The sequence below is a fragment of the Cnephaeus nilssonii genome, assembly GCF_951640355.1.
Source record: "Cnephaeus nilssonii genome assembly, chromosome: 3".
NCBI lineage: Eukaryota > Metazoa > Chordata > Mammalia > Chiroptera > Vespertilionidae > Cnephaeus > Cnephaeus nilssonii.
This window is the reverse complement of record NC_137074.1, coordinates 31,711,332-31,725,113: the sequence shown is the minus strand read 5'-3', so window position 1 is coordinate 31,725,113 and position 13,782 is coordinate 31,711,332. Positions and strand designations below refer to the sequence as shown.

The 13,782-nt window shown below is 40.3% G+C and overlaps 1 protein-coding gene across 3 annotated transcripts in view; it reads left to right on the top strand.

The window, feature by feature from the left end:
- Nucleotides 1-6,919, top strand: part of PLD1 (phospholipase D1) — a 200,954-nt gene extending 194,035 nt beyond the window's left edge. For 2 of the 3 annotated variants that reach the window (XM_079766495.1, XM_079766494.1), the window contains exons 26-27: nt 507-624; nt 2,207-6,919. In XM_079766495.1, coding sequence (XP_079622621.1) covers nt 507-624; nt 2,207-2,431 — 343 coding nt within the window. In that variant the 3' untranslated portion in view covers nt 2,432-6,919. The remainder of the gene's footprint in view (nt 1-506; nt 625-2,206) is intronic. The other variant, XM_079766496.1, reaches the window with a different exon arrangement.
- The last annotated feature ends 6,863 nt before the right edge of the window (nt 6,920-13,782 follow it).

Genomic DNA, 13,782 nt, shown 5'->3' with positions numbered 1-13,782 from the left:
CTACAGCTTACCAGCTATGTGGCCTTAAAGAAGTTATTTAACCTCTCTGTGCTTTAGTTCCCTTATCTATAAAATGAAGATAATAATAGTTGCTTTTTCATAATGTTGTAGAGGATTTACTGAGATGGCTCTTGGAAAGGGCTTAACACATCTTGTTTATTGTTAGAAGGTATGATGCTGCTGCTGCTTCACGTTTCTTCAAGGTTACGTGTTTTATTTGCTGGCACTTGTGAATGCTAATCCTATTCTCCATGGTGCTCACCCATTTAAACCAAATTACAAGGACTCCCTTAGATCAAAATTAAGGCCTCTCTCTCTGTTTAACAGTTAAAACTTTCAAGCATCATAGCAACTTAGGGGTTTCTGTTTTGTTTTGAAACTTGGGTTTTTTATATAAACAGACACATACACACGTACAAAGTTTTAATGAAGTTACCACTGGAAACAATGCCTGTAGCAGACTGCTCCATCTTGGTTGCTCAATTTGGAGGACACTTGCATTTCAGGGTTGTCCTTGGCTATCTTTCTGACTCAAGTGAGGACATTCAGGATCCAGTGAGTGACAAATTCTTCAAGGAGGTGTGGGTTTCAACGGCAGCTCGAAATGCTACAATTTATGACAAGGTAAGTCTTATATACTCTCCCCTCGCCCCGCCTTATTTTCTTCATTGAATTTCATCACAAAAGCACATCATTATTTCTGCACATAATTGGTTTGGTGTATTCTTAATGAGTGTAAAAAACAATTTACCTCCAAGTTGTAATAAAATACCTCTCTGCAGATATTAGAAAGCAAAGAGTCAAAAAGCACCACAGATTATGGTTCAGAAGAGACTGTGGTGGCATTCTGATCTCTCATCTGCTTCAGGAATCCATCATGAGCATCCTTAGGTGGTTACCCAGCCTTTGTATATGTCTGGTGACAAAGAAAAAAGAGGCAGATGGGATCGAAAAGTGAGTCAGAACTGGGTTCAACCCAGCTCACCCAGTTGCTGGTAATATAACTTTGTGAATAGTGACTTGGCATTCGGAGCCTTCCATTCTTCTATAAATTAGGAAGAATATTCACTGGGGTAGTTATGAGGCTAAAGATTATCCTATTAAATGTATCTATCACACAGTACATGGTATCCATACTTATAATGAAGCTTATTAATAATAAGACACTTTCTTTGTTGGACAGCTCTAATTTTGGAAAGGTGTTTTAAAACCAGCCCCATTTGTTAGGGAGGCCAAATGCATTTCCTAGTAAGTTCTATCCATTGATTATGTACAAGAATTAAGAGTTGTCTAAACATGGAACAGGTTACTTCACGAAGTAGCCAGCTTTGCATCATAGCAAATATTCAAGCTGAGATCCATCGACCACCTATCAGGTTGGGTAAGAGTGTGTTCTTCTTCGTGACTTGCAGAGTCCCCTCCCTCCAGCACGGAGATTTCATCATTCCTAATGAAACATGACCACTACCTACACAGCCTTATTTCATGCTGAGATCCAAGGCCATGATCAAATAGGTCATGTGCAGCAGTTTTTTAAAATGTAATTTTTAAAATACAGTGGACAGCCTCGTTTGGATCCTGGATTGGGATGATAACAGCTATAAAAGACATTTGGGGGATAATAGGATAAATCTGAATATGGATCACATCTTAAAAATAATATGCAATTGATTTTCTGAGGTGTGAGAATGGTATTGTGATTATATAGACACATGTCCTTATTCTTAAGAAATGCATGCTGAAGTGTTATGATATCTGAAACATATTTTCAATGAGCAAAATAAGTATACAGTGGATAACTCTTAAGGTACAGATAGGAAAATTTTTCAAAATAAAAAGTCAGAGAAAATAAATTATACAATTTTTCTCTTAATCTAGAACCTCCACTGAAACTAAGGGTTGATTATTATCTAAAACATAACATCAATGAAATTCCTTACTATAAGTTTGACATTATCCTGGGGTTAATAATTTGTGTAGATCAGATATGATTCTACTTATGATTTTATTTTTGGAAGCAAGCAAATTTGTCTGTTTCTTTATAGTAAATAAGAAAAGCAACTTTTCAGTCAGCTCTATGCTGAGACATAAAACTAATATGTGTTTTATAAAGCCAAGATTTGTCTCTTGAATTAGTATTTTTACAAAAATGGGATATGCTTTCTTTTAAACTTATCACTCAGTTTCCTCTTTGTGTTTTAACCAGGTGTTCCGGTGCCTTCCCAATGATGAAGTGCACACTTTAATTCAGCTGAGAGACTTTATAACCAAGCCCATATTGGCAAAGGAAGATCCCATTAGAGCTGAGGAGGAACTGAAAAAGATTCGTGGGTTCTTGGTGCAATTCCCCTTTAATTTCTTGTCTGGAGAATGCCTACTGCCTTCTGTGGGAACCAAAGAAGCCATGGTGCCCATGGAGGTTTGGACTTAAGAGTTATCAGCTCAGAGACTTCCACCCCAAAGAGTACACTGCGCACAGTGACTTTCTGAAGCCTAACAGCCAAGAACAGCCTGATGCACTCTTGTGTCCAACCCATGGACCCTTTGGGTTGGTTGGGAAGGGCTGAAGTCACACTGATGTAAGGACACTGAATGTCATCAAGGCTTTACATTCCTCCTGCCTATCCTTGTGAGAAAGGGACCGCATTCTTATTGGTAGCATATACTCAACAACTTGAACACATACACAAATTCCATGATGTACACCAAAGTGCATTTCCTTTACTAACAAGAATTTACCTGTAACTGTGATCTAGGTTGCCAAAAGTCGTCTGAACTTCCTTATTCTTCTCTGACTTTCATTTATGCAGCTAATGTCTGCTGGACCTGCCCTCATAGTCCATACAGCTCTGGTTGAGATCTTGTTTATTGTTAGAAGATATCATGCTGCTGCTTCAAGGTTACGTGCAATGCCCTTGCCCATCTGGTCCTGAAGTGGTAGTGTTCACCCAAGCAAGGATGTGGTCATTATTCCTTTTCAGCGACTGACGGGATAGTAAAGACTCTACACAGCAGCCCATGTTAGGCAGTTCTGATAACATTGACACTCTATAATATATATCTTGACACCACAGAGCAACAGGAAGGAATTAAATTCAGTTATTGAGACAGATTTCACTTTGCCTCTAAAGGCACTGACAAGATGTGTCCTTCTGATGAGGCCTGCCTGATCAAATTTGAAAACATGTGCAGGATATTTGATTACACAGCAACCGACAAAACTCAAAGACAGAGCATGCAGCCTTCAGAAACCTCCAGGTGTCAGTGGGGATCTGATCCAGACAAGAAAATAAGATTCCTTAGAGTCCTGCAAAATTTCCTGTCATCCTTAGCTGCTGGATTGATTGAAATTTGAGGTTTTTCTATTTCAAAATCAAACCAGTGAATGCAATTTATCTTTCAAGAGAATCAGAGGTTTCATAACTCATACCAAGTTAATAAGTATGACCCCAGCCTTATTTGACACTCAGCTCTCCAGCAGTATTATCTTCTTAAAGAAAAATTGATTGCAAAAGATGTGCTATTTCACTTGCATTATTAAATATACATTAACATTCCACCAGGGCTTCCAAAGAGGTTAGGATATTCATTAATTCATACTGTTCTAGTCTGTGAATTGTTCTGGAAACCTTTTTTTTTTCTTTCTTTTTAGACATTAGAGTGCCTTTTGGTACACCATAGCTCTAATTTTACTAAGCAGAACTATTTTTATAGCCAAAGAGCTAATGTTGGCTCCCAAAAGGCCTGTGTCCATAAAACATGGGGTAGGTGCAATGCTTTCATGTCTGTGGATTACCTGGACTGAATCTCATGTGGGTTGTTCTTGAAAGAAGCGAGGACCCAACCCCTGTTTTCAGTGAGCTCATAGTCCAGTGGAAAAGGTTAATTAGGGGCACAAGGTCAGTGATCTTAGGAGAGGATTTCACAGCTATAGGACTTTTTACAAATGAGGCGGGACTGGAATTATGTAACCAACAATGGAAATGAGTAGGCTTGATGAATAAATAACTTTTTTTCTCAGCTAGCTCATGATCATGGTAACAGGACTTCATTCTTTAGCAGTTGTAAATAAGACATTTGTTATTTATGAAGTTTAGATTGGCATTTCAAGTGTTGAGTGTATGTGGAATACCTAAGGATTTCTTATATTTCATTTTTAAACATTTTTTAAAATCATAGAACAGTCATCAAACTGGCTCTTGACTTTGTGCAAGCGTCTCCTTTAAAACCATGAAAAAAAGAGCCTAAAAGGGCCCTTTGCCTTTAAAAAATTTACTTAATTCTACCTCCCCTCATTTTATAGATGAGGAAATGGAGGCCCAGAGTGGTTGGGCTTAGAGATCATGAACCTGGAACTCATGTCTACAGTTCATTATTGGCCCCTCCTCTCACTTTATCATAGATGTCAGTACACAGATTTCAGAAAGGATATTTCTAAGCAATTTTGAAACCCTGTGATATTATGTATTTAGGTGTTTGTCTGTCTCCCTCTACTAGAATGTAAGCCCTCCTGGGGCAGGGACTTTCCTGTGTTTTGTTTAATGTATCCCCAGAGCCTAGAACAGTGCCTGGTACATACAAGGTGCTCAATAAATGCTTGTTGGGTGAATAAATGAGGTGGAGGAGAGAGCTAATGAAATGAAAAACTTACATTATCTCAGACAAGACATCTTCCTGCTGGTTTCCATGGCAAGTGTTGTTTTTTTCTTTCTACTATATCTCCTCAAAGGCAAGATGCTCATCTGCAAAGATGAGAAGCTACAAGATTTACTTGGATGGATTTTATGGAAAATTTGGTGCAATAATTGCCTGTTTTATAATAGCAGTTTACATAGTTCAGCATTCTGCAAAAATTGCATGGGATGTGGACACGAGATGTACTGTGTGGCCTAATTACCCTTCAGCCTCTGACACCATTACTACCTAATTTACCTTTTTTTAAAATTTCTTTATTGATTAAGGTATTACATATGTGTCCTTATCCCCCATTTCCTCCCCCCCCCCACTCATGCCCTCACCCCCCTGTTGTCTGTGTCCATTGGTTAGGCTTATATGCATGCATACAAGTCCTTTGGTTGATCTCTCCCCCTTACCCCCACCCTCCCCTACCTTCCCTCTGAGGTTTAATGATCTGATTGATGTTTCTCTGTCTCTGGATCTATTTTTGTTCATCAGTTTATGTTGTTCATTATATTCCATAAATGAGTGAGATCATGTGATATTTATCTTTCTCTGACTGGCTTATTTCACTTAGCATAATGCTCTCCAGTTCCATCCATGCTGTTGCAAATGGTAAGAATTCCTTGGTTTTTTGTTTTTTTTACTGCAGCATAGTATTCCATTGTGTAGATGTACCACAGCTTTTTAATCCATTCATCTGCTGATGGGCACTTAGGCTGTTTCCAAATCTTAGCTATTGTAAATTGTGCTGCTATGAACATAGGGGTGCATATATCCTTTCTAATTGGTGTTTCTAGTTTCTTGGGATATATTCCTAGAAGTGGGATCTCTATGTCAAATGGGAGTTCCACTTTTAGTTTATTAGGTAGTCACCTAATTTATCTTTAACAATTGCAATGTCTTATACAAACTTAAAAATGCAAATGGTCCAAAGCCTTGAAAAACTATTATGAATCAGTTCAACGTTTCCAACTGACTGTAATCTTTTGGAACACCCATAATGCTGTACCTGTCACTCTGATAATCTCTGTAATAATTTTTGTTTCCAAGAAGGAAAATTCTATGATTATAAGAAATGAAGGGTAAAAAGTGGTCATGTCCTATTAAAGCTATCAGATTGGCCAAGCTTAGTGGTTGGAGGACATAGCAGGTCTGGTACAGGCATTGCTCTGTATCAAGTGTCCACTCGGTGACTCACCTTGCAGTGGGATGTTCTGGATTCTCCGCTGTAATGCATCATTCAAAGGGCTACAGAGCTAGTCATTAGGTAATTCAGTGGCTTATTGTAAAACAAAACATTGGTTTTATTACCAACTTTGGAAGAAAATTTGCCTATAGATTTCCAAATCTTAGCAGTTAATTTCTTATGTAATAACTGGAGAAATTGTAATGCATTGTCAATGAACAGTCTTCCAGATGAAAACAGCAGGCCCAGAAATCTTTGTAGATGGAAGACTACAGGCCGAACAGGTTTTGTACATCATGAAGAACTGGGCTTTTTTCTGCATCTCCTCACTCCTCGTTCCTTCAACCTCCGTCCACAACCAGAGCACCTCCTCCGTATGTAAACAGTTTTAGAGGACGAGAAAAGGTCTTTTGGAAAAAACAAAATTAAGCCTCTACAATAAATCTTCAGGTTAGCTTTTAAGTGACTGACAAAATGTCATTTTTTTTTAACAAGGTAATCATTCTTTTCAGCATCCCACTGCAAGGGGCGTGGCTGAATAGGATTGGCACTTGAGCATACTCACATGCCTGTCCCCTGTGTAGCAAGAATGCAGAGGACCCTCTGTGACTTCTCTTCCCTCTTGGATAAAGCGAACAAATGCTATAGGATTTTAAGTATTCTTTGGAATACATTTTTACTTCCTTGAAAGATCCTCTGAGACCAATTCTTACTGGCAGTTTAGAGGTTTCAAATAGGTCTTACCAGGCATAGGCCTTGAGAAATTCTTGAATCTGGAAATTCACTGGAAAAGGCATTTTTCAGCCTCTATCAAAAAAATTGCTGGTGAAGAATCAATGGATTTGCATTATTGAGGGGGAAGGGCTGGTACCACAATATGATTCCTAATGGCATTTGTTCACATGTGGGATATTTCTGGCTTTGACTTGAGATTGAAGGATTCATTAAAGGGACCAAAATTTTGCCCTGACCGGTGTGGCTCAGTGGATAGAGCGTCGGCCTGCGGACTGAAGGGTCCCGGGTTCGATTCCGGTCAAGGGCATGTACCTTGGTTGCGGGCACATACCCAGTAGGGGGTGTGCAGGAGGCAGCTGATCGATGTTTCTCTCTCATCGATGTTTCTGACTCTCTCTCCCTCTCCCTTCCTCTCTGTAAAAAATCAATAAAATATATATAAAAAAAAAGGGACCAAAATTTTTATAGTTTAAATTTCTTTTAGGTTATTTTAATTTTCTCTTATACCATTTTTATCTTGTAATTTAAAAGTGAAAAGTAATCAAACACCAGATAAATGAAAATTTGTCACACTAATCATTTTAACTTCCAAAGGCAGAGACTGGGTGGAAATCCAACTGAAATGCAGGCTTAGTTACTCTTTCCAGTTCCCAAGCAGCTGCAATTGTTTGCTTTATTCTAGATAAGTGCACTGAAGTGAATTTCATCCTCGTTCAGTTTGACACTAGGAAATATAACATCACTCCCTCCTAATGTATATTCCACTTGGATTCTTCACATTAAATAATCTGGGCCAAAGGTACTGATATTCTCCTTCACTGTTCTAAAATTTCATACCAGAGTAGTGCACTTGGAGCATGTTTCTCTGACACAAAAAACAAATACTCGGTGATAAGCATCCATTCAGAATGTTCAGATATTCTAGACAGAACTTGGGCTCCTAGCCTCACCATGACAGTAGGGCTTGGCAAACTAAGGCTTGGCTTCCTGATTTTGTAAAATTTAAACACAGCATGCCCTTCATTTACCTGCCTTCGTGATCCAATGATCCGCAAATCCTCTCTCTAGAGGAAGGATCAGTAAGCTTTTCTTAAAGGTGGTAAGAGAGAGCCAAGAATGTCTAGACAGGGTACTCAACAAAACAGATGTGGGTGAGTTTTAATCTCTTCCATAAACAAGGTTTTCAAGTCTCCCTGTCCCAAAGCCCAACATTCCACAGTAGATTTACTCTAAGAACAGGATGAAGTTCTTTCAGGAATGAAAATCACGTTTGCTGGTTCTGGAAGCGATGTTGCCAGCTAAAGAAGACTTCTCCCAGCTGCACAGTCAGGGCAAGCATGGTTGATGATGTTTATAATAAAGTGTTTGTAAAGGAGGGTGGATAGGCATATGAGTTTGTGTTCAGAATGAGAATTATGAATGTAAGACACTCAGTTTTCCTGAATTTTTCTTCTGTGAAGCATTGGAAATGATACATATATCTATTCTCTGCTTCACAATTTACGCTTTCTACACCTGGTCCCTTAACTGCTTTTTTTTAAAAAAAGTAAATATACATTGATGAATTAAAAGTGTGAAATCAGCAGCGACCCTCTATTTGCAAACAAGATTCCTCATTCTGCACATGGGTTTTTAGAGCCTGCGAGCTCTATGTCTGAGCTAGAGACAGAAATGTGTGCCTACGGGGCCCTTCCCTGCATACTGCAAAGGCTGATTTCAAAGTCACAGCGAGCCACCCCTGCTCCCAGTCCTCTCTCTCTATGAGGTGCAAGATGCAGCTGATTTCTTTTAAAAGACCAGTATAGCGTTCAATGGCACAGAATGAGTAAGGTCCAGTGTGAGTGTGGGGGTGCATCACTGAACCAGTCAGACCAGTACCCCACCTTCATGGTGCTCACATTTTAATAAATGGAGAGTGCAAAGTAATTTCCATTCTCAAGATAGGAAAGTGCCTGAATTAAGAGGCATTTGAGGGACTACTACTCAGCCATAAGAAAAGAGGATATATATATATATATATATAATATGCAGAGTGTCCCCTTGGGAGTTAGACCAACTGGGAGTTCGATCACTCACTATGACGTGCACTGACTGCCAGGGGGTGGTGCAGAACGAAGGAAGGCCCTGGCTGGAAGCTGCTAGGGACCCTACCTGTGCACGAATTTTGTGCTCTGGGCCTCTAGTTTGAAATAACATGGGTGAATCTTGATAATATCATGCTAAGTAAAATAAGCCAGAAGGAAAAAGTCAAGAACCATATGACTTCACTCAAATGTGGGATATAAAACTGAGAGCAACAAATGAACAAACAAGACAAAACTCAAAGACATAGTCAGCAGTATAGTGGTTACCAGAGGGAAAGTGGGGAGGGAGGTGGTAGTAAAGGGTTAAGGGGATCAGTAACCTATTATCTCCATAATGCTACCTTACAGCTTCAAAATTCAGTGGCTTTCCCAGCTGGCGTAGCTCAGTGATTGAGCTTTGACATATGAACCAGGAGGTCATGGTTCGATTCCTGGTCAGGCACATGCCCAGGTTGCAGGCTCAATCCCCAGTGTGGGGTGTGCAGGAGGCAGCAAGTCAACAATTCTCTCTCATCATTGATGTTTCTCTCTCTCTCTCCCCCTCTCCCTTCCTCTCTGAAATCAATAAAAATGTATTTTTAAAAAATGCAGTGGCTTTGCACAGCAGTCACTTACTCTTGCTTATACGTCTGCTGGAAGCCAGCTGACCGAGGCTAAACATGGTCCAGACCTGCTTCCTGTGTCTATCCTGCTCCTCCTTGGGCAGCAACATTTTCTTCTCAAGACAATGGCAAAAGTACAAGAAAGCAACTGAAAACGCAAATGCCCCTTAAAGACTAAACTGTAACTGGGTACCTTGTCACACTGCCCACTTTCCATTGGCCACAGTAAGGCCCATGTTCAAACCCAACATCCATGCATCTAGTAGGAAGAATTGCCAAAGTCACATGGCAAAGGGTGCAGCTACAAGGCTACAAATTTGGAGCCAATAAGTCAATGTACCAAAACATCTAATAGGATTGAACTTACATCTCACCACATCAGTTCTGTGTGGTTTTCCCCTAAGTATACCTGTAGCACTCTAAAACATCTGTATTTCCTTTTGCCTCACTGAGCTGCGTTCTTCTGGTGACAAACAAGCGTATCTAATGACTTTTCCTCCTCAGATCCTGGCTTTCTCCAACAGAAATGTTAGGATTGTAGCTGTGTAGCCCTCCCCTTTGGATATCCCATCCCACATCCCTGTTCCCTAAATAAATTCAATTTTTCTTAAATCACCATCTGAGATGGCGACTTAGCCTACCTGAGCACACCATGCTAACCTACCATGTTCACCTTTCAAGACAAGTGTCTGGGACTCAAGGTCACGTCAGCCTCTTAAATTTACCACTTGGGTAAATATAAAGGCCTGAGAAACTCATGGAGTACTCATGTGCCTACCCCAAATTAAAGAATAGCCTTGAAATTTTATTGAGGAAAAGTCCCCTGATTTATATATATTTTAATATGTTGCTGTGTCATTTTAAAGATGATGGTTTTGTTGAGTGTTTGACATATTTTCCAGCGGCAAAATTTGTATTTCATTTCCTGTTCTCACAGAGACTTCATATGATCCGGGCCCTGTTTTCTTAACCACAGATCAGGTGCACGGCTGATAAGGAGAGAGACAGCAGGAAGGACTACTTAAAACTGGCAATTACTGCATCTGACATATTGCCTATTATTGAGTATTTGTATTCTTCATAATTCTCCTCACGGGGCATTAAGTTTTTATTAAACCCAAGGACCTCTGACTGTCTCCCATAGGGAAAACTCTGTAGAATCTTAGACAATGGTTTTAATATGCAAAATGAGTTGCAAACTCATCATGCTGGTGTTTATCCCCCCTAGGTCCAAATCAGTCCCTTCAGATTTGCACTAAATCTTCCTACCAGCCTATGGCAGTCTGCGTGATAACATTTTTCCTTATGAGGTTCCACTTCCACAAGCATTGTATCACCTCTAAAGGAAACTTATGTGCTTCTTCCACCAGACTTTGGGCCAGAAACATCCAATGAAAAACTGTAAAAGGTTCTCAGCAATAAACAGAGTCAATGTCACTGTTTCTGGGTATCTGGAGCACAATCCAATCCTAAAAAAATAGCATAAAACTCACGGTGCACCGTGGCCAGTGTGGCTCAGTTGGTTGGAGTGACGTCCCACGCACTGAAAGGTTGTGGGCTCATTTCCTGGTCAGGGCACATACCCGGGTTGTGGGTTCAAACCCTGGATGGGGCACATAGGAGAGGCAGCCGAGTGATGTTTCTCTCTCTCTCCCTTCTTCTCTCTAGAATCAATGACCATATCCTCCAGTGAGGAATAAAAAAAAAGAAAACCTCAGTGTGTGCTAGGCCCTAGGCTAAGTGCTCTGCATACACCATCTTCGTGAGTCCTCCCAACAGCCCATAAGGTAGGTGCCATTGCCTGCCAAGGTACCAATGAGAACAGTGACTGGCCAAGGCCCTGAACATATTGGCAGAAGCTGGATTTGGACTCAGATGCATCTGGCCCCACAGTTTATTTTAACTTTCAAAGGGCTCCTTAACCATCCTCTTGAGGACAAGGAGGAGTTATAAATGAACTCCCAACCTCAGGCACATTACTGAAGTCTGCAGCTGCTACATATTGTATTGATTCAACAAGGGGAAATTCCTTAAGAATTGCCTTTGAATTCTGCAAGTCCATCAAAGCAGATCCTGAATTATTTCCTCACACTTCCGTATTTCTGCACAAGCGTGGTTCCAAGAGCTCCCTGTTTCCTAAGCGTAAATACTGAACCCAGGAACCAGATGCCTTCTCTCTGGGCATCTCCAGATTGTCCTAATTTTTCTCCCTAATATAGACAATTCACATAATCACTCTTCTTCTACACATTTTATTCACTGCCTTTTTAGTAATGACATTTTCTTCCTTTAAAAGATGACTTGCATGCCAATATTCATAGCAGCATTATTCATAATAGCAAAAACAAACAAACAAAAAAAAAGGGAACAACCCAAATGTCTGACAGTGATAAATGGACCAATAAAATGTGGTCTACCAATATAATGGAGTATGACTCAACAGTAAAGAGGAATAAGATATTGGTTAATGCTGCGCCATGGATAAACCTCAGAAACATTATGCTACATGTAAGAAGCCAGCGGAAAAAGAGCACCTGTTGTATGATTCCATTCATTGGAGTACTCAGAAAAAGCAAACCTGTGGAGACAAAAAGCAGATTGGTGACTGCCTGGGGCTGGTGGTTGGAAGAGGGATTAAGAGGCAGCAGGGATCTCTCTGGGGTGATGAAAATGTTCTAAAACTGCATTATGATGATGGCTGCACAACTCAGTAAATTTACTAAAATTTATTAAGTTGTACATTTAAAATTAGTGAATTTTACAGCATAGAAATTATATCTGAATAAAGCCATTTAAAGAAGAATCAATTCATGGATAACATTTTCGGTCACATGAAAAATTGGTCAAATGTTTTGCACAGTAAGCCACGGAGGGATAAATTTCTTCATCAGCAGAGTGAATAGAAACTCTCACCTTAAAGACAATTACCTGAATATCAAATGAGTTATAAAAATAAAGGTGGTGCTTTAAAATTGAAAAATGGTTAGTAGAAATGAAAGATGCCTTTGACTCAGGGGTAGACATGAATTATTTTATTCTCTCCTCTAGGTGGTGCTAGAATCTAAAAATGAGCAGACCCCTGGTAAATGCATCAGCTTTGTAGCAAATTACCTTTCCCTATCAGGTTACATCCCTAAAGGGAGTTTTTAGTCTAATTGTCCTTGAGTACAGAGTCTTCTCCTGAATTAGTCTTAGGATAGCAGACATCCTAACAACCTCACTGCCGAACTTCTCACCACTCACAAATTGTCAATTTCACAATCAATGTGGTATATGGTTGCATGGAACACCATTCATCTTCCATTTCTTTCCAGTAGTTTCCATGAAAATATACTCAGTGCTTTAGTATTTCATTGGGAATGAGGGCTCCATTAGTCAAACCACTTGTAAAAGATCTCAAAAATAAACCCAAGGCTAGCAAAAAGTACCCCACCCATGAAGACACATAGCTGTAGGCCCTCTGCCTGCTTCCACCATAGATGATAGAAAGAACCATGGATGTGCTGTTACTGTGCTGTGTCACTCTATATATTAGCAAGTTCATGCTTCCAAAGCCGAAAGAGGAGCTTCTGTATCATGTTTATGTCTTCTATCTGAGCCAGCCTCTCTCTCTCTCTCTCTCTCTCTCTCTCTCCCTTCCTCCTTCCCTCAAAAAAAGAAGAAAAGGAAAAAAAAACAAAACGCAGATGGGTTTATAGACTACCTTTTTGCTCTTCATTTGATGGTTTCTAAGAGAATGTCATTCAAGTAGTAGAGCCAAGAGCCCAGACCCCAAGGCTCGTGAGCCCCACTGTGTGGCAAGGCACACAGAGCCTTTATCTGAGTCCCCAGGCTCCCACAGGACCCACCGCTGCACTCAGTTCCAGTGGGCGGCAGGGCTGGTCCTCTAAGGGAGTATGAAAGCCGAAGCTGATGCCTCGTGATGTCTTGCAAAAGGAAGAATACAGAAGCAACACAGAACATGCGCGCAGGAGTTGTGCAAACAGACAGCTCATTACCAAGAATTCCTCACCAGTGAAAATACCTTCCCGCAGGGGAAGGATTTGAAAAAGAGCTCTTGCCTCCTGGAGCCCTCTGTTCAGTGGAAACAAATGAGCTCTAACAATACAATTCCATAAAAGCTTTTAAAAAATGGTAGTTAAGCAGCATGGAAATAACCTATGATAAATTAATGCAGAATCAATTCGGGCACACAATTTACATCTGCTGCGTTACCCAAAATGGCTCTCTTCTCTAACTGGAACTCTAGGAGCTTAATTCTGGGAAGATTGGAAGGAGTGTTGTGTTTTCTGGAATGTGGCTGTGCAGTCAGCCACCAGGAGGTTAAATCCGTAACCCTTTACAGCCACCCGAAGCTGGTACCTTCAGAAAATGCACATTTCAAATTAATGCCCAACAAAATAAGTGTTCACGGGTCTAGGCCTTTAAGCCCAGCTCTCTCCCCAAACCTGCGTTCTTTCCACATCCAGCAGGCTTTGTCTTTCCTAAATAAAGT